At 41.4% G+C, this 24,339-nt stretch overlaps 1 protein-coding gene across 1 annotated transcript; it reads right to left on the bottom strand.

Moving 5' to 3' along the window:
• Positions 1-113: 113 nt before the first annotated feature.
• Positions 114-23,923, bottom strand: LOC128738598 (centrosomal protein of 162 kDa). Its single transcript, XM_053833855.1, has 5 exons — positions 23,215-23,923; positions 6,624-7,572; positions 5,730-6,565; positions 5,517-5,675; positions 114-2,003 (listed from the first exon to the last, which is right to left on the bottom strand). Exons 1-5 carry the CDS (start codon positions 23,725-23,727, stop codon positions 1,707-1,709), a joined length of 2,754 nt encoding a protein of 917 aa, XP_053689830.1. The 5' UTR covers positions 23,728-23,923; the 3' UTR covers positions 114-1,706.
• Positions 23,924-24,339: the final 416 nt, after the last annotated feature.

The raw sequence follows: 24,339 nt of genomic DNA, 5'->3' as shown, positions 1-24,339 counted from the left end.
GACCAAACAGGAAATACGAGCGAGGATCGGATTCCTTGATTTGCCCTAATGTGTTTTTTCTTTCAACATGGGAGTTTCGGAAAATAAAATGCTTCATAACATAATTGCTTGTGTTTATTTGTATTTGAATATGTTTTTCATTTACTTCCCTTCTCTCGCTGGGCTGCTAGAGAAGTTATTCTCTAATGCAAAACGGTAGGAAGATGTACGGTTTTCGTTAGATTTCTCCAAAACACTAAAGTATGACTGTAAAACCAGTATAAGTTTTTCTTTCCAACCTATTTGCTGTACAAATTTCGAAAATAAATCTAAACGTCTTACCAAAACTATTGTCACGTTCGACTTCTGTCTTGTAGTTTTTTCTTTCTTCGCTTTAAACAACTATGTAGGTACCACCAATATCATTACTAAATGCTACGATTAAGAGTAAGCTTATGAATAACACATTTATGGAACGGATGAATTGACTAAATCGCATACCGTGCCTTCCTCTCTGAGATCGCAAAATTGTGAACGGAATGGTTCATGATTTAAACACTAATTGTTATTTTTATAACTAATAATATATCCACCTTTTCGCGTGCGTAATGGCGGTTAGTGGGTACAACTTTCGGTAAACGTTAGCATGCCTTTGGCAACTTTGTTCACGTCAAGTTGATATTTCCTGCCTTGAATGTTGTTGTAGAACTTTCAAGCGTATGTCTTCTTCTTCTTCTTTTTCTTCTCTACTTGAGCCATCGTTTCGATAGCTCGATGATAGGGCTGAGTGGCTAAGACTATATTGCCCAAGGGTACGTAAGCGGAGTTCCCAAAAGCAAATAAACATTATAAGTGTACCCACTAGCCGCCACTAAGCGCGCGAAAATGTGGATAAGCTTTCATTAAACAGCAACGCATATCTACCGAGATCTTACCTCACCGAACAGTGAAGTCCTATTTAAACGGACAGTGTCGCTTAGTGACACGGAATAATTGTTTTACTAAAATAACATAAAATACGCTCAAACTTGATCAGATCAAATGAATGCTTATACGACTACGATGGACATTTTAACACACTCTGTCATGAAGCTAATAAACGCAAAATGATTGCCAAAAATAAATTAAATTTTCTTACTATAGAACTGCTAAAACACTAATTGCTAATACACTTACTCTATTGATTTTTTGTAAGAAATAATTGATTGCGTTTTCCCCCTACACGCTTTAAAATCGTTTGCCACAACCTACAGGTCACAATTAACTTGGCTACGCTTTTTAATCCGATTTATATCCCTCTATTGTGACTTTTTTCTCCAAAATAGAATACCTAATTACTGACTTTAAAAAAGTTAAACAAGTAAAATTTACCAAAGGGTTTAAAACATCAATCTTACTATGGAAAAAATGGGTTTCCCTGCATCTATCGACTAAAACCGTTGCTAGGTAAATACGAAAGTTAGGATACAACTACTTTTATGTATTTCTACTGGATATTTTCAACGTTAGTCTACTTTTCTAAGCAGAAGAAAGAACGACCGAAAACGTTACTATAGGTTAGACGTTGAAGTGTTAGTAACTGTGAACCCAGCAACAATGTTTGAATCTTACGTTCACCAGAACTATAAAAGTTACCTTTATGCGGAACTACTAAGTTTTCTAGTTGGAAACGGTATAAATAAAACCAGCTTGTTAAACAACGCAAAAGGTGGGCAAATCGCCAAATCTTACAAATTTCCTGCTACAGTGGCAGCATTTAACGGCTGCTGATGAGCACTCACCGACAGGGCCGTGATGGGGCTGCAGTTTTCCTCATCGCCCCTTGTGGCACTACCGGTACTGTTCATGGATGCTGCCGCTGCCACTGTTACCGTGTTTGAAGCACCATGAGCCCCGCCACCGCAACCACCGGCGGTCAGGGCACGAATATGAACGCCATTCAACTTACCTCCCTTGCTGAGTGCTTCCACCAACATGTGCAAGCGTTGCTCGCGCTCCGTGTGACGGCGCTCCAGTGAGGATACCTGGATTTGAACGATTGTGGAAACGATTGTGAAGATATAGAACGAATTAAGCTCAAAGGCAAACTGGTCCAAATTTACGTGAGCTAAGGGTAGCGATAATTGAACTCTAAACAAAGTGATAAGATGATAAATCAGAACATAAAATGGCATGTAAAGCGTTTTTGTCGGTTACGTTAAAAGGAAGGCTGTCCCAATATAAGTCGGTGTTAGAAAACCTGGGCTAGAAACGTTAATTAAAGGTGTGAAAAGCAAAAAGGATTGTGACGCTTAATCTCAGAAATGTCGTTTGGAGTTTGCAATTTGCGATTTATGAAAATAAAAATTGCTTTTCTAAGCTTATTTTAATATTTCTCTTGTTGATCCATCATATATATAGACATATAGAGTTTCTTCTTTTTCACGTTACGTGGAAAAAGGCATTGAATTCGTAGGGCACCTAGGCTTTGTTTTTTTTTAAAGGAGACCTTTCTAAACAAACTGCTGTCAAGAGATTCCAAATCCGAGTATTGCAGCTGTAGTAGAATAAGCTGTTAGTCTTGGAGTCGTTTGGCCGGACAAACTGCTTATGCGATGCCGCAGGCGGATCAACGAGCACAAATGCTGCTAGAAACGTCGGACAGAAGCTGCCGTCCTTTGAAAGCACGATAATATTCGATTTCCGAACAGCGAAGTTCCGAAAGTAGGATGCAGCACCTAGGTTTTTTTTTTGCTTTACGAGTAAGGACCCTGTGCTGAGCAAGGCGATAAATGTGCTAATTGGAGATCATATTTGACACTCCAAATTCCAAGATCTCGTTGTGTTATCTTTCAATTTTCTCGGTCGTTAACCGAAACTAGCTGAGCAAGAAGAGGCTAGTATCTTAAGCAACAATTTGGGTCTTATCACACTCTTGTGATGATTTTTATACCCAAAATTAATTTTGACCACCACTAAGAGTGCAATAAAACTAACATTGTTACTTGGGATGAGACACAGACACTACCGTTAATGGCATGCTCCTCAATGCCTTTGTACAGAAACACCCTGACCAGCTTGCATCCATTTTCTCGTGCTGGTGCTATTTCGAAGGTTCAATCAGTTCTGGAAAACCAACGATCATACGGCGGACCCGATTGTCTTCGTAGTGCTTACTGTTCACCTAACGCAGCCCAATATGCGAAGAACGGTTGCGTAAAGTGCTTCGAGCGGGTTTATCCGGGAGCTATCAATAGTCAGGCTGGCCATTACTGAACGACAAGCTCGTAAGCCGGTTTCGGCCCGAAGCAACGAGAAGCTCATCAAACTTAAACTTTTGTCTATTGCTTTCGATCAACACCAGTCAGCGAACGTTCTGGACAAACTATAAGGATGCATTCCGCTGGATTCGTTCAGATCACCGATGATATACGTAGCTAGCTTGTAGTATTCCGCGTTCAGCGAAATCTTCAAGACATTATGCATTCGAGGGACAATGTGTATACAACGTGGAACAAGGTGCAAGCGAGCACCTTTAGCACCAACTTAGCCAGTAACGGACGCTGTTTCCGTGAACGGTCCTTTTTTCATCACAGGAAGACCACTGTCCGTCGTCGTCGTCAAGTAGTCGTCTCCATTCTACTCGATCTTAGACCATTCGTCGCTAATTTCTCAGCCTCTCCAAGCAGTGCCTGTAGCTAGTGATTCATACGCACCCGCCACACTCCTGCTTTCAGTTTGTACTCCGTGTTTGTTTGTCCACCGTCAACAACGGCACAGCTTCAAGTTCACAAAAAACTACCGGTCTGATAAGGGCGTGCGTTTGATCCCTTTGAGCCTCTTCGTTTCATGTATTTGGTCTTCGATGCATTTATTTTTGGTCCAATGTTCTAGACTCTGTTTTCAGTCAGGCGTAGATTGACTACGCAAAGTTTTTAGCTATGATATCAAACTCATCTGCAAAACCTAGGAGTCAGCTATCCTTGGTGAAAATCGCGCCTTTCGTTTCGATGCCCGCTCGTTGGATCACCCCCTCAAGAGCGATGTTCAACAGCATGCAGGATAAATCGTCACCTTGTCTCAACCCCCACCGCGTCTCGAGAGACCCCAAGATGCGCACAAAACACATCACTCGATTCGAGCTCTGATCAGGCGCGTCAGTTTATCCGGAAAATCGTGATCGTGCATTATCTGCCATAGCTGGTCTCGATTGACGGTATCAAATGCAGCTTTGAAATCAATCAATAAATGATACGTGAGCACGTTTTTCTCTCGGCATTTCTGCAAGATCAACCGGGTGGTGAAAATTTGGTCCGTAGTGGTGCGAGCCCCCATGAAGCCCGCCTGATAATTCCCTACGAAACCTTGTGCTATCGGTAATAACCGTCGTAACAGAATCTTGGAGAGTATCTTGTAGGCAGCGTTTACTAGCATTATGCTGCGATAGTTGCAGCAGTCATCCTTTTTGTAGATGATACAAAACCATTCCTTCCATCCATTCCTCCAGTTGTTTCTCCTTCTTCCAAATCTTGGAAATTACCCAGCATAAAACCGTTGCTAGTATTTCTCAGCCGTGTTTATAAAGCTCTGCTGGTAGGCAATCCTTATCAGCGGATTTGTTGGTCTTCAGCAACTCGATTTTTCGCTATTTAAATATTCACTTTAAGCCTATATATAAATTAGAACATAATAGCTTGAAAAGTCACCGGATATTATTTTTGATGGGACCTGATTTTCCAAATCTCAACTTAAGATCTCAAAATAAAATCAAGCTTGTAGTCAGCGGGTCAGCGCACTGTTTTGAAAATTTCCAGCTTGCTGGCGGGTTGCTATATAGGAATTATATAACTTATAATTCGATAAAAGTTCATAAAATTGTTTCGTCCTCCCTGTAATTCTAAAGTGAACAAAAGGTTACAAAACATCGTCAAAAATGCGTCATGTCTTATAACAGGCCTTTTCAGATAACTGTCTCAAAACGGAAACAACTCTTCTTTTTAAATTAATTAACAGAAAAGGGGTAATCGGATGAAAATATGTAATCAAGCACCTTCTACTGCTACGTGCACGTGGTGTTATTTGCTTGCAATACGAGCGCATCCCGTTTCGTTTTACCGCCACCGTTACCGAGCGCTGGACCCCGATCTAGACCGTTCGTCGTCGGTTTTTTTAACGCGCAAACGTCCTTCGTTTTCTTCAACCCGTAAGAAGCATGCTGGCGATGGTTAGCAACGGACCGATTAAGCCAATGCCGATGACGTGAATGGATCAAATATCGTTTAAATTTTTGCTTTCGGTACCGAACGTAAAGTGAGAAAAAATCCGCGCCATAAGGTTAAACGTTACAAAATTGCGCGAAAAATCCCAGTAAGCAAATAAGTTAGGAAATAAAAGAGTGAGAAAAAACAAACGCAGGTTTTAATATAGGCATTTAGTACGCGAGTATCGGTTCAATGCAAAATAAGGGCATAACGTGTGTGTGTGTGTAACATAAAGCAACATAAAATCTGAATTGTTCACAAAAAAAACAATCATTCACCAGGCTTTTTGTGGCTTACCTTCGCTTTAAGCGCAAAGTAATCAATATTATGATTTGGTCGCCGCTTTTCTTTGGCGTGCGAAAGCTCCTCCCGCTCAGCCAAACGTTGCTGTAGGATACGTACCGACTCATGGCAGGCAGAAAGTTCACGCTCGTGAGCCGCTTGGAGGGTTTTGAGCTAGAAAAACACAAGCATTATTATTGATTCTAGTGCTGCAAACGTTTCACTCACATCTTGCAGCCTCTTCTCGTGCAAAGTCTTGTAATCCGCTTCCAACAGCTTAATCTTTAGATGAGCGTCCTTGAGAGCACCTGTGTCGGATGTTATTCCATCCGAGTATTGAGACGGATCATAGACCTTCCCCTTGACAATGGCCATCTTTCCATCGGATTTCAAGTACGCATCACGCTCCTTCTGCAGTTTTTTAATTGTTTTCTTACTATCTTCCACTTCACGAGTTAATCGCTGCACCGCCTTCTCTTTAATTGCTAAATCGACTCGCATTCCTCGGATCGTTGCTAAAAGATGGGCATCCTCGCGATTCTGAATCTGTGAATCCGATAGAGAATTCGGTATTTTCCCACCCGCTCCAGCAGAGGAAACACGTTTCGTTCCACCGGTAGCAGACTGAGCGCGTCCCGGCTGCCCGCCACCTGTCAGCTTATTATCGGTTTGCACTGAAATTGAGCGAGTTTTAATATTATCCTTTTCGGCAATGTCGTCTGTTTGCGTAAAGCAGTTGCTGCTAGCTGCCGCTCCTCGGGTAAGCGAAGATGCGGCGTGGCTCGTAATGCTCGAGAGTTCCTCCATCTGTCGGATAATTTTCTCATTCAGCTTGGAGTTAATCTCTTGCAAACTGAGCACCTGCATCTCGAGATCGGCAATGTGCGTCTCGTACTTGGCTTGTACGGAATTGAAGCGGGCTTGCACATTTGCCAAAATACCTTGCGCCTTGGCATCTTGTTCCTTCGCATCCGCTTCCAGCTGGGCAATGCGTTGCTCCAATAGACGACGCGTCAGTGATGCATCCTCGGCCGGTTTGCTGCTGGGTGAATGCTTGCTTGCAACTGAAAATATACTTGTCATTAGAATAATTCAATTCGATCTTACTCAATTCTATCAAACCTATCAACGCAGAAACCGAGTCAGGATGCTTTCGCATTAAAATTCGCTCCATTTCACGACATTGCCGCTGGAGGTCCTGTATGGTTTTGGTGTCCTTTTCGTTCAGTTCCTGGTAGCGCTTCTTATCTCGGCGGGATTCTTCCAGTTCGGACTGCAGGATTTTCTGCAGGTCAAGCGCAGCGTCCCGATCGCTGCGTGCTGCCTGTAATTCAGATCTCAACACATTTGCACACTCGGTCAAGTGCTGTACGTCCAGTTTAAGCTTGTCGCTTTCCTCCTGTATTACCCCATGGTTCTCCCGTAGAGTCCGATGTACCTGCGAAAGAGTGTCATACTGGATCTTTAGACTTTCGTATCGCTCCTCGGTATCTTTTAGTTTTTCCTGTAGTTCACTGATGTTGCTCTCCAGCTCACGCTCTTTTGCCCAGCTGAAAGATTCGCTGCTCGTGATCGGAGCGGTGTGGGTCGGCGACGGAGCAGTTGACTTGTCGCAAAAGGTTTTCTCGCGGCTAAGAGTTGCCAAAACAGCCGGCGGAGAAGGCGTTTTCCTTTCTAGCGAAGTATCCTTCAGCGTCAAATTGTAGATTTCCTCCAAGTCCCGAATGCGGGCTTGACTAAGTAGTTGGTTTTCTTTGTTTTCTTCAACCGATTTACGGGGAATCGACGAGGATGGTCGGTTAGTGTTGTTGGAACGTTTCTTTGGCGTGGCGGATTTAACTCGCGCCGAGGCTGTAGCCGGTTTTGTGGTGCTGGAAGCGCTGGTCCTTTTAGTACGCATTATGTCTGTTGGCACCGTCGGTGCCGGCTCCGGCAGAGTATAGGTTTGGTCTGAATGTGGCCTACGATAGGCCTGGTCGTCCTGCTGCTCGGTGGTGCTGATGACGAAGCTCCGGCGGCGGGTCGTTTCTCGCTCTGCAGGATCTTGTGGTGCGTTCTGATGCAGGGCGAGCTAGCGGAAGAAAAAGAACAGAAACAAAATATAAGAAATATTTTGAATTTACTGCGACTGCTAAAGTTCTTCGAAATTATTATTAACAGTAGCATGTTTTGTTTACCTTTGCGTGTTTGCATCCCATATTGGAACCAAATCAATCGAAATGGCTTGCAACTATGCAAAAGGCATCATCAATTGGAATTCTTTTCAATCCAGTCAGAGCTTTTATTTTTCAAGCGCTTTGAAGAAATGTGATACATTGCCAGTCTTGATGCTATGCACAATTCGAAGCAAGCTAACCTGCTACGACATTGCATAACGAAGAAAAACTTTGCATTTTCTTTAAGCATATTACTACCAAGTGCTATTTTGCTACCAACGTCAATATTTCAGCACGCCGACATTAAAAAAGGATGTCGTCACGTTATCCAACTTTAGCCAACTTGCCAGCTCAAGTCTCGCTGCTTTCGCCTGACGGACAGGTCTAAAGGCTTCAGCATGTGACACTTCGTGATGATAATAGTACTTCTTTGCACGGTCACCCTTCATATAACACCTTCAAGTGTGATGTTAAACAGAAAGTGTGACAGCTCGTCACCTTACCTCAACGTAACTAACCTCACAAACAGGTCTTGTCGAAAACTCGCTATCCTGACGCTTGATGAGTAGCCGTCAATGATGGTGTCTACCACCGTCGTCAGTTTTGTTGAGAAAACTTCACGATTGATTGAACCGTACGCTGCCTTGAAGTTTGCAGTAAGATGATGCGCCTGCAAATTGAACCCACGAAATTTGTCGATAATTCATCGCAAAGTAAACATTATCTTTAGAATGATCTGATGAATAGCACAACATAGCTGTTTGCTCGTTTTTTCGAAAGCTCGGCAGGTTCTTCCCAACTGCCTTGCCATTCTTCGCCTCTTTAATTACATTTCACCCCGCCCAAAGTTGATCGATCGAAACATTGTTTACCATACCCGCTCACCTCAGATTTATCTGTTTGCAAGGTTTGGTGCCTGATATCGTAGATAATTTTTTGGAAGCTTTTCGCATCGTACCAAATCGTTTTTCCCGGTATTGAAGTCTTTTTTAGGTAACTTCCTAGGTAACGATCCATCGACAAGGAGAAGGTTACATCCGAGCGAGAGAGAATGAGAGAGAGAGAGAGAGAGAGAGAGAGAGAGAGAGAGAGAGAGAGAGAGAGAGCAAATCAATTCGTCTTCTGCGCTTTGTCAGTAAAACGCAGGGAATTGCCAGTGAATGCAAAGCATGGGATAAGCCTGATTAAAACTAGTGAAAACAACCTCCGACAGTCGCGCAAACAGAGGAAAAAATGCGCAATCGATCATAGGCCTCCCAGTTGGCTTCGAGGTATGACGCTGACCTAATAAGCCAGTCGTCGTATGTTCAAATCTCGGCTAGGAGAAGCTATTAGAGTCAATAAGATCGTAGCAACTGGCCCTGCAATTGTTGTGTACTCTAACAGCTGGCTGCGAATTCTGTCGTATAAAAACAGAAGCTCAAGTTTCGCTAACAGAATGTAACTCCTAGGCTTTGCTTTGCTTTTTTGGATTATGGATCTACCTTCATTAGTTTTCATGTTAAGGCATAGGTCATACCTCATTTCGCTTGACTGAATTATACGCTGCCTCGAAGTCTCGAAATTTATCGATCCATCAACTAACTGAGAACGGGCTTTGTTGTGTTCAGCAGAATGCTAGATCGCGTGATAATGAGAAGATATATCCACAAGGATAAAGGGCCGCTTCTTCAATTGATCATGTTAGATAGCTTTTGCTCATGCTTGCCGTTAGCTGAAGACCAAAGCGTAAACTTATAGGCTAAATTGGCCTTTTTGAATGGACCAATCAGGTTCAAATGCAGTTTAACTGTCGTTCATCGAATATGTTTGACAGAACATGTCTATGCAGGAGCCATCTTGGAGATTTTTCAGCTTTTTTAAAGATCCATTACATACAGCACCATCTACGTGCATTGCCCGCAATAAGGTAAACCTGACGATAATAAGGAAACGTTCTGCACCTGGCTGGAGGAAACGTACGACAACTGTTTGCCACGGCATAACAAGATCGTCATCGACGATACGAATGCCCAAATCGGTATGGAAGAAATGTATAGATCAGTGAAAGGGTCCCATGGCCTGCGCATTGCATATCGACACGTACGATAACGGCTAACGATATATAAACTGCGCAGTTTTCCGAAGCCTGGCGAAGCACTTTTTTCCCGCGCAAAAATAAAGCCACCTGGAGATCGCCTAACCGATGCACAATGAACCAGATTAACCACGTTCTAATACATAATTGGTTTTCCTTTAACACCATGAACATTTGTTCCCTATAGAGAGTGAATATTGACTCAGATCATCACTGCAAGTAGAGCAATATATTTGCGCTCAAAACTGTCAACCATATACCAGAGACGTCAAAGCCGTCCTCCTACGCACGAATACTGGATAAGGCACTACCTTTTTCGATAAATTAGGTGCTTCAATCCACGAAGGAAAAAGGGGGAAAAAGCGTTTGAAAAAATTATTTGAGCATTATCAAGCAACAATTTGACCACGAGCCTGAAAATTAAAAAGCGCCAGAAGGTGGACAGAGATCGTGAAGTTTTACGAGAAGGTGAACCAATATATGATCACCAACGAACGCAAGGTAGCTGCCAAGTTCAAGCAGTTCATCGATGAACACCTCAATGGCGAAGCTGCAGAAGGAAGCGTAACGAAAGTTAACAAGGAAATGCGCATGGAAGATAGTATTGGTTCAGCCTTCCAAGATATCCAAGAGGCCAAGCAAGAAATAGGGTTGCTGAAGACCAACAAAGCCGCCGGTAAGAACATAAACATAACCGAGAAACACTGGCAACGACGGTTATTTTCCAGATTTCCAGAAGAGAAAAAGTTACTACGGAACACTATGGAACCAATTTTTCCCATCGAACAGATCTAGCAGAAATGTCGGGAGTACAAAGCGCTCACCCACGCAGCACCTCTTTAACGACTTCAAAGCAGCATACGATACAGTCAATCGAGCACGAACACGATTTTCAGGACAAACTGACGCGACTGACATTGGTCGAGTAAAGTTTTTCGTGCCCAGTTTGGGGAGGTTTGCGACAAGTTGACGGCTTATCCTGCATACTTTTGAGAGTGATTCTACGATCGGGCATTGAATTAAGTGGGTCGAATTTTAGCAATCCTAGACTTCGCAGATGACTCTGATATCATAGCCAGGAACCTTGAGATGGCGAAAGCAAAAATCGACGATAAACTGAAAGCGGAGGCTAAGATTATTGGGCCAAAAATAAATGCGTTCACATTGGGACGCAAAAATGGTGGACATCAGCTTTTGCGGAAATACTGTTAAGTTTTCCGCATTAATATCTTCGCCAGTTTTTTGGTTTTCGAAGTATTTATATATTATACCAAAAGAATTGTCAATAAATAGATGAGTTAACTTTTTTGTTTAAAATCAGAAATAAACAGCGCTCGAGAAAAAGTAATAGAAGATATTATTTAAGGAGTTTTTGTTCGAAGACGAAAAAGAAGTTATTGTACTACAAATTACAAATAATCACACACCCTTATCCCTCTGATGCCTAGTATCAGGGATACCTGCTAACTGCTGCTTACGAGGAAGTCTCTCAATTGACAATTGAAAAGTAATTTTCAAATAATGCCACATATTTTTTTTTTTTGGTTATGCTAAAATCTTTTTTGTCTGATTCTAATGTTAAGTTTCAAACTTCGGTGATGCTATCATTTGGTCAGCCTAGAAGGATTATTTAAGCGAATTCACTACAAAGGATTTTTACTATTTCAAAGATAACTGTTTTCCAGAAAATCATTAAATTCTATGGATAACAGCTTGAACTATTTTGGATTGCATCCGACAAATAATGTTCCCGACAATAAAATGAGCTTAAAACAAACAAAACGATGTTACGTATTTTGTTTATTTATCTACGTGAAGGAAGCACATTCAAAAAACATTTGATTCATATCTGTAATAAATAAGAAAAAAGCATGCGTTATTGAATCTATTTGTGTACGTTGCAAAACATGTATACAATCGAATAAAAGAGCACAATAATTACCGCACCCTCACAGTTTGCTAGTTTTTAATTTTACGTTCTACCTTGCTTCTACCGTCCATGATACCGGGTGGTAGTGCCGTGTCGGAAATTTATAATGCACTGGGTGAAAGATCTTTCCCTGAAACCGCAGCAGACTGTGAGTACCCGATGATGAACAAACTAACACACCGCGCGTCCACTTGTCTTCTCGTGATCATAATTTCAATATTTGGCCATCAATCTTCCACACCCAGCTCATGCTTAACCGGCTGCCACCGGCTGGTAAGTAAAAGTCCATGAAGAAATTTTTTACTCATTCTCGTCTCGTGATTTTCTGCCCAATACCACCCGCAGGTATAGGAAGATCTGCACGGCGTAAGAACAAGTTCTGAATTGACAAGTATGTCTCTTAGCCAGGGTTGAACGACGAGACGAGCAAAGGTGTGGCGCTTGCCTCGAAAAACGGGACTATTGAACTTGATACTCAGCCTACGATGGCTTGGAGTCGAGAAATCCCTAAGCTCCCACCGGTATATAAAATGCCCCGCAGGTCGATCCCGGTTAGACAGTTGCGATCGTGAACCGGACTCGAAATAAGTGATAGCGCGCGCGTGGGTGAATAAAGTTCTTTTTGTGTTTTGTTGTGCCAAGTGACCCACATTCCGGAATCATCTCTACAGTGTCACAGCGATGGAAGAAGCGAAAATCTCCAGCAGGTTTTCATCACTAGTTCTAACGGTGCTCGTTCTATTTGGCCAATGCATCTCTAACGGATACGGACTATCGACGGTTCCCCGAAACTCGGACGTGCTCATAGTTGATCCGAATGTACCAACCGAAGCCATACCGGACGATTTAGCACAACAGAATGCCACCACGGCAGATGAGCCAGTGTCCTATAAAGGAGCTCAGCTTTGGCGGGTTGACTTTGACGATCAACAGAAGAAAAATGCTGTGGTTGAGCTTCAGCAAAAATTCGGTGCGTGAAAATATATTAAGCGTTAGTTTTAAAGTGCATTTGTGAAATGTGTTGGAATATCCGTCTGCAGAGTTTGCCTTCACGACTAAACTAAACATAATGCTATTAAGCCATTGCAAATTATTTTTAAAGTTTTTGTCAAGCTCCCCTTCCCTTTGAAAATGGATTTAAAAATCGCGGGGCCAAAATAATTTGTTGGACGTGAGTCAAAATTTTTTATATTAAATCAATTGGCTGTGGGCTCTATAGCCTAAGGAACTCCAAAATGATTATTAACGCTTCCAGCACGAAACAGAAGTGGTCAAGTGAAAGATCAAAAAATGTAATGATCAAAAAGCGGTAAAAAATTGTCTTTCGATTATGTCTTTTTTTTGGCAGGTTTTCGCATGAATGACGTGTATATGGAAAACAAGCAAAAAATTAGTTTTTACGACTAAATTTTAAGTAAAACGCTTTAATCGCTTAATTTTTGAACCTTTACAAAAAACTGTTTTTTGCGCCATCATCCCTCTCCTTTGAGTTGTGTGACTGAACAAAAACTTTATAAAATATTTGCAATGACATTATTTTAAAACCATTTCTGTACATATTAAACAATGCCTTGTCAATGGCTTCGTCCAGTCAACTTCGAGGTACGAAGCTGGTCTAATAAGCCAGTTGTCGTATGTTCGAATCTCGGCTGAGCGGTGTTTGCTAGATAGAGTCAGCAGGATCGTTGCACTAGCCTCGTAATTGTCCTGTACTCTAACAGCCGGCTGCGAAGTCTATCGATAAAGAAGGACCAAGTCTTTAAAAGACGTTGAGCCCAAAACTTTGTTTTGCGAAAACTTTTTGGTCAATTGCCAGGGAAGGTTACTCGAATTAGAATGCTTACTAAAAGCAACCGGGATGCCGGGGCCACTTTCCTCCTGTTTACTGACACTAAGCGGCTGGTATTGCGTGCAATAGTTCGAAACAAACTGAATTTAAAAAAGAATTCAACGAAATATTATATTACAACTACTAAAAAGCTGTTCTGCGCACACACAGGTGATTCAAATTATGCTTTAATGCCTGTCCAAAATATGTGTTCCTAAGCAGATCGAAACCAAGTTGATTAGAAGGAAAAGGAGCTAAATCGACTGTTTGATAGAAGTGAAGTTGACAAATCTAGATTGAAGATAGGACTACGCTAGTCTGTTGCATGATTTTGTTGCATCTGTTACATGATTTTGAATATCTTACTAACACTTCTGAGATAACTTGGTGGCCCTGAAAAAGACCGTTAAATGATGGTGATTCGGTGGTAAGTTATTCTAATATCAACGGAACCGGTCGGTAATAGAATAGGAATGATTTATAACCCTACTATTCAATCGAATATTCTGGGTAAACGCTAGATCGATACAAAAGCTTCCGGTACCATTTCGGTGTTACCATTCGCTTCTTGTGCCCTTACAATGTTTGAATGAAAGATGTTGCGGACTATTTTTAGCGGAGTCCACACGGAAAGCGGAGAATAACTTAGGCGTGTGAACCACGAGTTGCAGCTTGCAGGCACTATTTGGAGAGATTCTCATCGTACACCTGGAGAAAGTTGACAGACTACGGTGGGCCGGCCACGTCGCAAGGATGCCGGACGATTGTGCAGGGAAATCCGTTCTCTCCAAGAACCCCACCGGCACCAGGAATAGAAAGGCCTCAACGTGTTATATGGCTCGACAAAATGACATGTTGCTTTCGGAATTTGTTACATTGAAATACAATGTACAAATTACGCTAGACCGTAATCTCATGCGCTCAGTGCAGTTAAGTAAAATATTCTAATCTTCGTATAAACATGTTTTCGTCTTTAAAAGGACGGTTTTTGGTAATTGATGAAATTGTTAGGAATTCAGACATTCTTTTCGTTTTTCTTTGGCAACAGACAGAGCCATAGCGTGACATTGTGGCACCCTTGGCGAACACCCGATTTAGTACACCCTCGTTTTTTAAACCACTAACCAGATTCTGAACATGGACTAAATTGAGGACCACATTTTTTAAAATATTGTAAAAAATTTTATAACAAATTTTGGACCAGATTTGCACTAGATTTTGGATCAGATTTTGCAGCAAATTTTTGACAAATTTTATAACAGATTTGGACTAGATTCTGGACCAGATATTGGATCACATTCTGTACCAAAACAAGATGTTGGATCTAAACCACACTTTGGTCCACATTTTTAATCAGATTTCGGACCAGATTTTGGTCAAAGTTCGGACCACATTCTGGAACTGGACCAGATTTTGGACCACATTTTTGATCAGATTTTTGGCCCAGATTTTAGACCTGGAGCAAATTTTGGACCACACTTTTTAAGCCACCAACCAGATTGTACAACCTTATCAGGTCCCTGCATGCTGATCAATATCGGCGCCGGCCACGTCCGAATGCGGGTCCTGGTGGGTTGGGAAGGAATGTTAGTCCACTACTTGTTGCTACTAAAGACCAGAAAATCCTCTGCATCTTCACAAGCATTTCGGGGAAACTTTTGCTTCAGATTCGGGAATAAATTTAGACCAGACTCTGGATCAAATTTTGAACCACATTTTCATTAGATCAGATTAAATTTTTGACCAGAATTTGGATTAGGTTTTGGACTAAGATTGTAGACCTTATCTGGACTACATTATGGACCAGATTTTGGACCACATTTCTATCAGATTTGGACCAGATTTTGGATAATTTTGGACCACATTTTTTATCACATTTGGGACCTCATTTTTTCAGATTTTGGATCAGATGTGGGATCAGTTTTTGAATCACATTCTAGATTAAGATCAAATTTCGGGTTTGGACCACATTTCTTATCAGATTTTGGATCAAATTTGGGACCAGATCCTCAAACTGGGCCAGATTATAAATCATATTTTGGACCACATTTTCAATCAGATTTTAAATCAGCAACCAAGTTTTGGATCAGATTTTGAACCAGATTCTGGACCTGGACCATATTTTGGACCTGGACTATATCGTGGACCACATTATTTTTATCAAATTTTGTTCCAGGTTTTGGAACAGATTTGGACTAGATTGTAGACCATGCTTTGAACCACATTTTTAATCTAGATTTTGGAACCAGATTCTAGACCTGGTTCCAGAGCCATAACGTGACATCATGGTGGCTCAGACCCGATTTGGCGCCCCCTCGTTGCTTAAATCACTGTTTTTTCGAAGTTTATTATTTTTTAGAATTAAACATAATTCATACTACTCCCTATGTCCAGTACTTCACTACACTTAAGAGTGCCTTACTGAGGTTCAGAACGTTTTTGGCGCCTCTAGAGCTAGCTCTCTTGGCCAGTCCCTCGCCTTGGCTGGAAACAGATCGATTTAGATGTTCGACAATACCATCTTGAGCAATAATTATTCCATTCAGAAGTTTGTTCAACTGTTTTCCGCTACAAATGTAGCTGTAATTGACATATCTTCTTGCGGTCACGAACGGCAGCCTGCCAGTTCTAACATATCAGCATCCGAATTTATCACAAAGTAGAAGGGTACTTACACCACAGCGTTCAGCGTAATTTTACTTCCACCGCAAATGGGGATGACCTAACGAAAACTGCAGACCAGCACGACCTGTTGAACCGAGCCAACCGGAAAGCCTCACTAGCTATGCTATCATCGACAAAGCGTTCAGTGAAGCTCGTGCGTTTGCTTCATACCCCGGTATCCGGGTGTATGAAGCAAATCCGCGAATTTTCCTTTCGGCGTGTTTTCTTCTTCTTCTTCTTCGTCTTCTTCTGCTTTGAAAGCTTTCACAAAAGCTTCAGTGCCTTTCCGATGGTTTGCGTTCGTTCCTCTTGCTCCGCAGCACCTGACAGCACTGCAGAGAGTTACCCCTTTTTTACAATTTTAGTCCGTCCTATTTTTCAAGTTGTACCATTTCCCTACATGCATAGCCAAATGTTACCATTGCTCAAGGTGGTGTACTGCCGAACATTCAAGCCGTATACTGTTCTGCTACTAAAGAAAATCAAGAAGAAAGCCTGCTAAGGCTTGTTCGCGACAAAATTTGGACTAAACACACAGCTTCGGAAATACATTAACAATGAGTGAAATATTTTGCAGAGTGGTAGACGTATGTCTGTTCTTTCCGAAAATATAACACTTGTTTATATTACAAACGCTCACCGTAAAATGGCGTCGGAAGAAGAGCAGGTGCGAAAAGCAATTGTGTGCGGTCGCAATGAAAATCCGAATCTCTCGTTAAGAAAACTTGCCAAAAAGCTTGGATTTCCTCCAAGCACTGTTCACAGCGTTTTAAAATCGTTCGATACTCGCTTGACAACAGCTAGGAAGAAGAGAGGTGAAACAAAAACGGATCTGAGGAACCACCACAAGGATGCGAAGGTAAAACAAATATTACGGAGGAGACCAGATCTTTCTGTACGTACCATTGCTCGTAAAATAAAAATGTCGCCAACATTCGTGCACACTTCTAAGCAACGACAAGGCATGAAGTTTTTCAAGGTGAGGACTGTGCCAAACCGTAATGATAAGCGAAATACGACGACCAAAACACGCGCTCGTAAGCTTTATCGCGAATATTTAACGAAGTGTCCTTACGTTACAATGGACGATGAAACGTATGTCCTAGAAAACTTTAAATAGTTTCCTAATATGTCTTTTTACACTGCCATGAAACGGAATGGTATTGCAGAGCATTTTAGGACAAAGAAGAAAGCCAAGTACCCCAAAAAATATTTAGTATGGCAGGCCATATGCAGCTGTGGTCGAGCAAGCAAAAGTTACACCACTATGGGAACGGTTAAAAAGGAAATATTTCGTGAAGAATGCCTGCAGAAACGATTGTTACCGTTCCTACACAGCCACGATGTACCCTGGCTGTTTTGGCGACTCCACCTAACTGTCCAGAGTTACGCCCCATCGAGCGGTATTGGGCTTTGGTGAGGAGAGAGCTGTCCCAGCACAAACAACAAGCAACAACTATAGATAAATTTCGAAAATCTTGGACAAACGCAGCTAAATTGGTTGCCAACAAGTCTGCACTGACCCTCATGGCAAGGGTAAACTCCAAAGTTCGCCAATATTTCATGCAGACCAAATAAGTAATGTTAATCTGTTTGATAATTATTACCGATACACACATAAATGATATAAAAGTGTTTCATGGATTAAACTTCTAACAAATTTGTTTTATTGCAAAATTGAGGTGTCCAGATTTTGTCGCGAACAAGCCTTAATCTCCTAACACTTTCATTAATTACCGAAAACCATCCTTTTAAAAATGAACGCATTCTTATATGAAGATAAAAGATTTTATTTGCTTTGCTGGTCGTTATTAATCGGTCAGATCATGGACTAGTAACATTTGTTGAAACATAAAATATTCGGCGTCACTAAGACAATTTTATCTTGTATACTTGTTAATGTTTGTGCGGCAAATATCTTGAATTATAAACGTCTTTAAGACTTGACTTTTTTTTATTGACAGACTTCGCAGCCTGTTATTAGAGTGCAGGAGAATTACGGGGTTAGTGAACGATCCTACTGACTCTAGTAGCACCACCCACCACCCAGCCAAGTTTTGAACATACTACAACTGGCTTGTCCTGACGATCAGCATTGTACCATGAAGCTAACTGGACGGTTAGTTTGTGTAAATTACTGTGTTGTATAAATTTGTGCGGTTTCAATTGATACGCTCGTTCATGGTTAATAATTTTTCAATGTAACAATTATCAAAAGCACCATTTAACCGTGACAGCATTCGTGTTGCCCTTAGTGGCATGAAACAGGCAAATTAACAATCAACGAGTATAAAAAATCCCATTTAATTCTACGGTAACTTAGCTATAGTAGAAATAAATGTAATTTTCCTGCAACATTTTCCTTGATTCGTGAATTCGAACCAATCACTTTCGAAAATAATTAAAATAATAAAAATTAGCAGTCAAACAACTACGGAGCGAGAATTTCTAGTCAGACATTGCTTATTTATTTTCAATTATTTGCAGAATTGGTATGGAAATTTATATTATAGTATGTTAATGATTCGAAAAATTTCCGATCGGGCGACGCAAATATCTCATAAATCTACGGAGGATTGAATGAGTTATAATCATGCAAAATGTTATCGTTTTGAGACTCGCTACATAACATCGCAAATTAGCAAGACTCTTCCAACCAATCACGAAGCGAGAATTTTTAGTTAGAAAATGCATCATTATTTAGAATTCACCGGACACGGACCTCAAAATTAATCGTTTCTTTATTAGAATCCATGTGTAGTAGATTTGACGCACGAGTGGTGAAATATCTCTTAAATGTATTGAGAATTGACTGAATTATGGGCGTATAAACCATTTTCACTTTGATGACGTCTTTTCGAACCAATCACGAGGCGAGATTTGCTGGTTAGACAAAGCTTCATTATTCTCAATTTTTCAATAGTACACACTTAAGAATCAATATAGTGTTTTATTTAGCGCAGAAGATTTTCCGAAAGATTAGTGTAAAAATATTGAAAATCGATCAGGAAACCGCTACATTATTAGCGTTTTAAACCTGACCACTTTTCGAGGGATTTTTTGAAATAACACCCCATCCACCTGCCAGGGCGTGTCAGGGCGTGGGCCCTGGCAGGTGTTGTGGGTTCAAATCCGGTTATAATCTCTGATTACAGCTTGGTTCGACCCATGCACCTTCCAGCATTGGACAAAAGATAGGAGTCACAACGACAACTTGTTAAGCATAGCTACCTATTACCCCCCTCCCTTCCTTTTCACCCTTCCCCTTCATTCCCAAAAAAAAAATCCTTCATTACTTTCCCTTACCGTCCCTTCATCAATTGTAGAATCATCGTTTCAAAAAAAAAATATTAAGATATGCCTGACCGCATTTCAAGGTAATGACTAAAGTCACGAGTTTGGTCAACCCCATCCAGCCAAACCTTTGCCGTAAGGCGTAGTCCTACCTCAAAAACTGGGTTAAAAAAGCAAATCTGTGGGCTTAAACGTCTTTCTAAGACTTGACCCTTCTTTATCGACAGACTTCGCGGCCGGCTATTAGAGTACAGGACAGTTACGGGGTTAGTGCAAAAATCCTACTGACTCCATCCAGCAGCACCGCTTAGCCGAGGCTCGAACATACGACGACTGGCTTGTTAGACCAGCATCGTACCTCGAAGCTAACTAGGCGCCGAAAAACTGGTTAAAAGGTGGTTGCAGCGGAATTACAGTTTTTTTTCTTGCATGCAACGATTACTCACTCATTAATAATCGAATAGAAAACAACTCTTTGCAAACCAAACGTTGGGGCTGCAAAGCTTTGCTTTTTATTTATTGTAAGTTCAGTCAACTTTGCTATGCATTGTGATAGGCAAATAAAAATTATTTTAGGGATTATTTACTAATTTATCCGCAACTTGTAGATTTTTTGCCAAAATTCCTAACACTAACATTTGTTAATAAAACAGAAAATGTAGAAAACAGGTCTGTAATCACCTTCGATTTTTCAGCGATGCCCAACGCTCGATCGGCGATCACAAATCTCACTATTCACTATCTGACTCTTCTTTCCCATTCACCAGATGCTGCCATGTGGGCCTTCAACGCAACCTCAGTGGACATCTTTCTGAAACGTCCCAAGCTAACTGGCGCCCGTAAATTGCTCCGAAAGGCGAAAATTTCCTTCGATGTAGTGATTGATGATATGCAGCAAGCAATCGAGCAGGAAAATCCCCCCAAGGACCAACTGGAGCTGTGGGAAAATCGCGACGGTAAGTAGGTAGTAAACACTATAGCACAGGGACCGATCCGAACCGGCGAACGGTAGGACAGAAACTGGCGCCTAAAAGTGTGGCCCCGATGACTGACGATAGAGAAGAGGGGAACGATTTATTTGGTGTGACTGGATTATTATTACTTGGTTGTCACGGGAAGGTGTTATTTTGAGGAGTAAGTAGGAGTGAAACCCTACACGATGATCCGTGCCAATTGAAGGCTTAAAGCACTTTGCTGACGAGTCTCATATTCTTCAGCCCCGTTGGTGCTGTACGAGGATTAAGGAGTGCTCGGCTAGCGGATTGCTGTTTTCGAAATAAGAAGGAAAATTGATTAAAATTTAACAGGTTTAAAATGTTAAACAATTTACGCAACGAATGGCGTCTTTTCCTGTCGGGTGAACATACCTACACGCCAAAATACATGTGATGCCATGGAATATAGGGTGTGAACAGCACGCACGCATATCAGTTGTTATGGTACGATTGCTAAGGGTAACGACAAATCACATAAAACTGTTTCCGTGACATTTGCACATATGCAGATTAGGTAAACGTAAGGATGACAATGATTGTATAGGGACAAAAGATCCATAAAATCAAATTTTCAAATTTCATATACTGTTGCATGAAAACAAGAACTGTTTTACAATTGTCATCTGCTTAAAACTTTGATCATGATGCGCACCCACTGAATAGTGTGTGAGCAATTTGAACATTGCGAATGAGTTTAATCTTGAGACACTATTCAAATTTTACCGTTGATTTGATAAAAAAAATACAGAATAAAGCAAAGGCAATTTTTTCCCATTGTGTTAACTGGTTAGTTCCTAATCATTTTCGCTGATTGCAAGAAAATTTTGCATTCGAAAATGTGCAATGAGTTTAGTTCGATTGTTTTTATATAGACAACTATTTTCGCACGCAATTTTCTTGTGGGAAAAGCTGCTATAAGTTAATATATCGATAATACATTACAGAGTCTATATTAAAGAGTTTCTAAAGCAAACAATATAAAAAAACCTCCTTGAGACAATCCACACTCAACTGACCATGTTATTAAGACCCATAAAGCAAAAACGCAATACATTTCATAAAAGCTAATTTCCTGTGTGTTTCAATTTGATTGATTATAGGTACCTATCGTATGTATATGCGATATTGCTCACCTCAAACCAATCCATATCATTGGACTCTTCGTGTTAACTCGTGCTAAATCAAACTCCTTCCCGGAAAGAATTCGATAAACGTTTAAGAGTTTACTCTAGAACTAATCGCATAAATTCTTCCCTCAACCGGAAGGCACAAACAAAACAATCGTGCGTTGCCCTTGCTGTCTCGTCACGCATTTGGAGTCGATCCGATTGCTTATAATTGAAGCAATTATCACAGAAGAAACCAATGTAATCGTGTTTATCCCTCCTTAACAGCTTGAAAACTTTTCTTTTTGGTGCAGACACTTCGAACGCGCGTACCGAACTTATTCAAAAAGGTGTGTAATTAATTTTTACACTCCCCGGCGAGGACTTGGTTGATTTATTTTTACTTCCCAAAACAACCCTTGTAACAAAGTTTTATCAATACTTGGGGGGATTCCTTTAAGTACTCTCGCCTACCCAACCCTCGCAATTGGCGCAATTGCACAATTAGTCATAGTACCACCACCCACCGTTCTATTCCTATGCCCTTTACAATCACTGCTTTTGTGCTTTGTTTGTTGCAAGCTATTATTTTTGTTTATCTTCTCCACACGCCACACGATAACTGCAGGACACCGTATGACATGGACAGCTTATCATCGATTGGAGGACATCCACGAGTGGATGGATTATTTGAGTAAAACATATCCGGATCTCTGCAGCACCAAAAGCATTGGACAATCGTACCAAGGTCGTGATATGAAGGTACTCCGCATATCCAATGGTAACCCATCGAATGCAGCAGTTTGGATAGACGGTGGCATACACGCTCGCGAATGGATAAGCCCGGCCACCGTGACCTATATCGTCAACCATTTGGTTGAAGACTGGGACGATCAACCGGAGTACATGCAAAACATCGATTGGTACGTACTTCCGGTGCATAATCCCGATGGATATGAATACACCCACCAGTTTGACCGGTTGTGGCGTAAGAATCGACGTAGTGCCATATACGGACGTTGCGCCGGAGTAGACCTTAATCGCAACTACGGCTACAAATGGGGCGGACAGGGCTCATCGAAGCAACCGTGTTCTGAAATTTTCGCCGGGTCTGGTCCATTCTCCGAGTCGGAAACAAAATCAGTTCACAGTTTCATGCAAAGCTCAGCCGCTAATTGGAAAGCGTTTTTAACATTTCACAGCTACGGCCAGTATATTTTGTATCCATGGGGCTACGACCGGACAGTCCCGTCGGATCATGAAGATTTACAAAAATTAGGTGATGATGCAGCACAGGTAAGGCAGAAAAATCTAATAAAACTATTCAAATTTATATCTTCATTTTTAATTTTAGAGAATGCTACAAAAGGGAGGGCTCCAATATACTGTTGGTCCCTCTGGCAATACTCTTTACCCTGCGTCCGGAGGTTCGGATGATTGGGCACGTGGCGAAATGAATATTAAATATGCCTACACTATCGAACTGAGAGACAGCGGCCGCTATGGATTTGTACTGCCAGCAAGCCAAATTCAACCCTCAGGAGAAGAATCGCTTTTGTTTATCGATACTGTCGCTAAAGCTGTTTCCAAACTGTAGATAATGGTTTTTTAAACGAGTAAAACCGTGAACTAAATCAATATTAATTATAAAATATCAACATACCTTGATGAGTTCTTTGCTATCCTCTTCCCTCCGTGTAATGGCCTCTAGCTCTTCCAACACACCACACCTCATTTCCATTGGGGTAGATTCACACGATATATCTTTCATTGCACTGGTCACCGTGTGAATTGAGGGCTGATCCGCTTCATAAGGACCAACGCCATTCTCATCAAGCTTCCGAAAAATAGGCTGCTTCCGTATCAACTGTTCCGCTTCAAGCAGAATCTCGTCCACACTCCTCTCGTCTTCCACTTCACCAGTCAATTTGCTGACTTGTGCAAAAATACGATCCACATCGACATCTTCACCCGAACTATTTCTACCCGTACTGCCGGCACAATCACCGGAAATGACCGCACCTAGGCAACTTTGTTCGTTGCGGAGGAACTCCAGGAAGGACGACTCACTCGTTATGTCATCCAATTGTTGCTGCTGGGCTTCAAGGAGTTTTTCCATGGCACTTGAACCACCCATTTTCTGACTGGCTGGTGCTGGCGGCCAAAGAAAAGGCATTGCACTGCCACGACTAGCTAACAACTATCACTTTTACGCCCGGCAGGACCACATTACACAAAAGCACTTAGCTAATCCGTCCGGACGGGCAGAAAAGGTTTCAAAATCGAAAAATTTGCTATTTGCTTACGCAGAAAACTTTCTTGTCATGAACCAGCGTTATCCTTTTCGTTTTTTTACACTGAAATATTTAGCCGAAGGATCTGCATTTTCTGTCAGGTGTTTGTGAATGTGTGGGTGTAGTTTACTTTCTTTGCTTTGGCATCTTGACGATCTTGACAGGATATTATAACAGTTTTATGAAAGAATCATTCTCGGCTAACTTCACAAATAGACGAAAACGGAAAAAGGAGTGAAATGATTTATGCCAAGTTTTGAGGTAAATTTTGAGCAAAATTTTTGGGCAGACGCTGCACAATGTTTTCTAAATTTTATCACAGTTTGAAAATTGGCAGCACGTCAGAAATAAATATCCTACCGGATTTGAGGCAAACATCATCTTTTCAGGGTAGTTGTTCGGCATTCTTGCAACGTGTCCTGCCAATCGTATCCGTCCAACTTTAGCCACCTTTAGGATACTGGATTCGCCTTAAAGCTGTGCGGGTTCATGAT

This window comes from Sabethes cyaneus, chromosome 1 (genome assembly GCF_943734655.1).
Source record: "Sabethes cyaneus chromosome 1, idSabCyanKW18_F2, whole genome shotgun sequence".
Taxonomy (NCBI): Eukaryota; Metazoa; Arthropoda; class Insecta; order Diptera; family Culicidae; genus Sabethes; species Sabethes cyaneus.
Note: the sequence above shows the minus strand (reverse complement) of the source record. Positions and strands in the feature narration are given on the sequence as shown.

Bases quoted from the DNA above. Each gene is read 5' to 3' on its own strand.
- LOC128738598 (XM_053833855.1), bottom strand. From the start codon at position 23,727: ATGCCTTTTCTTTGGCCGCCAGCACCAGCCAGTCAGAAAATGGGTGGT. The intron at 7,573-23,214 runs GTATGTTGATAT...TTCTTCCGCTAG, and splicing joins ATAGCAAAGAACTCATCAAG to CTCGCCCTGCATCAGAACGC. The intron at 2,004-5,516 runs GTAAGCCACAAA...GTTCAAATCCAG, and splicing joins ACTTTGCGCTTAAAGCGAAG to GTATCCTCACTGGAGCGCCG.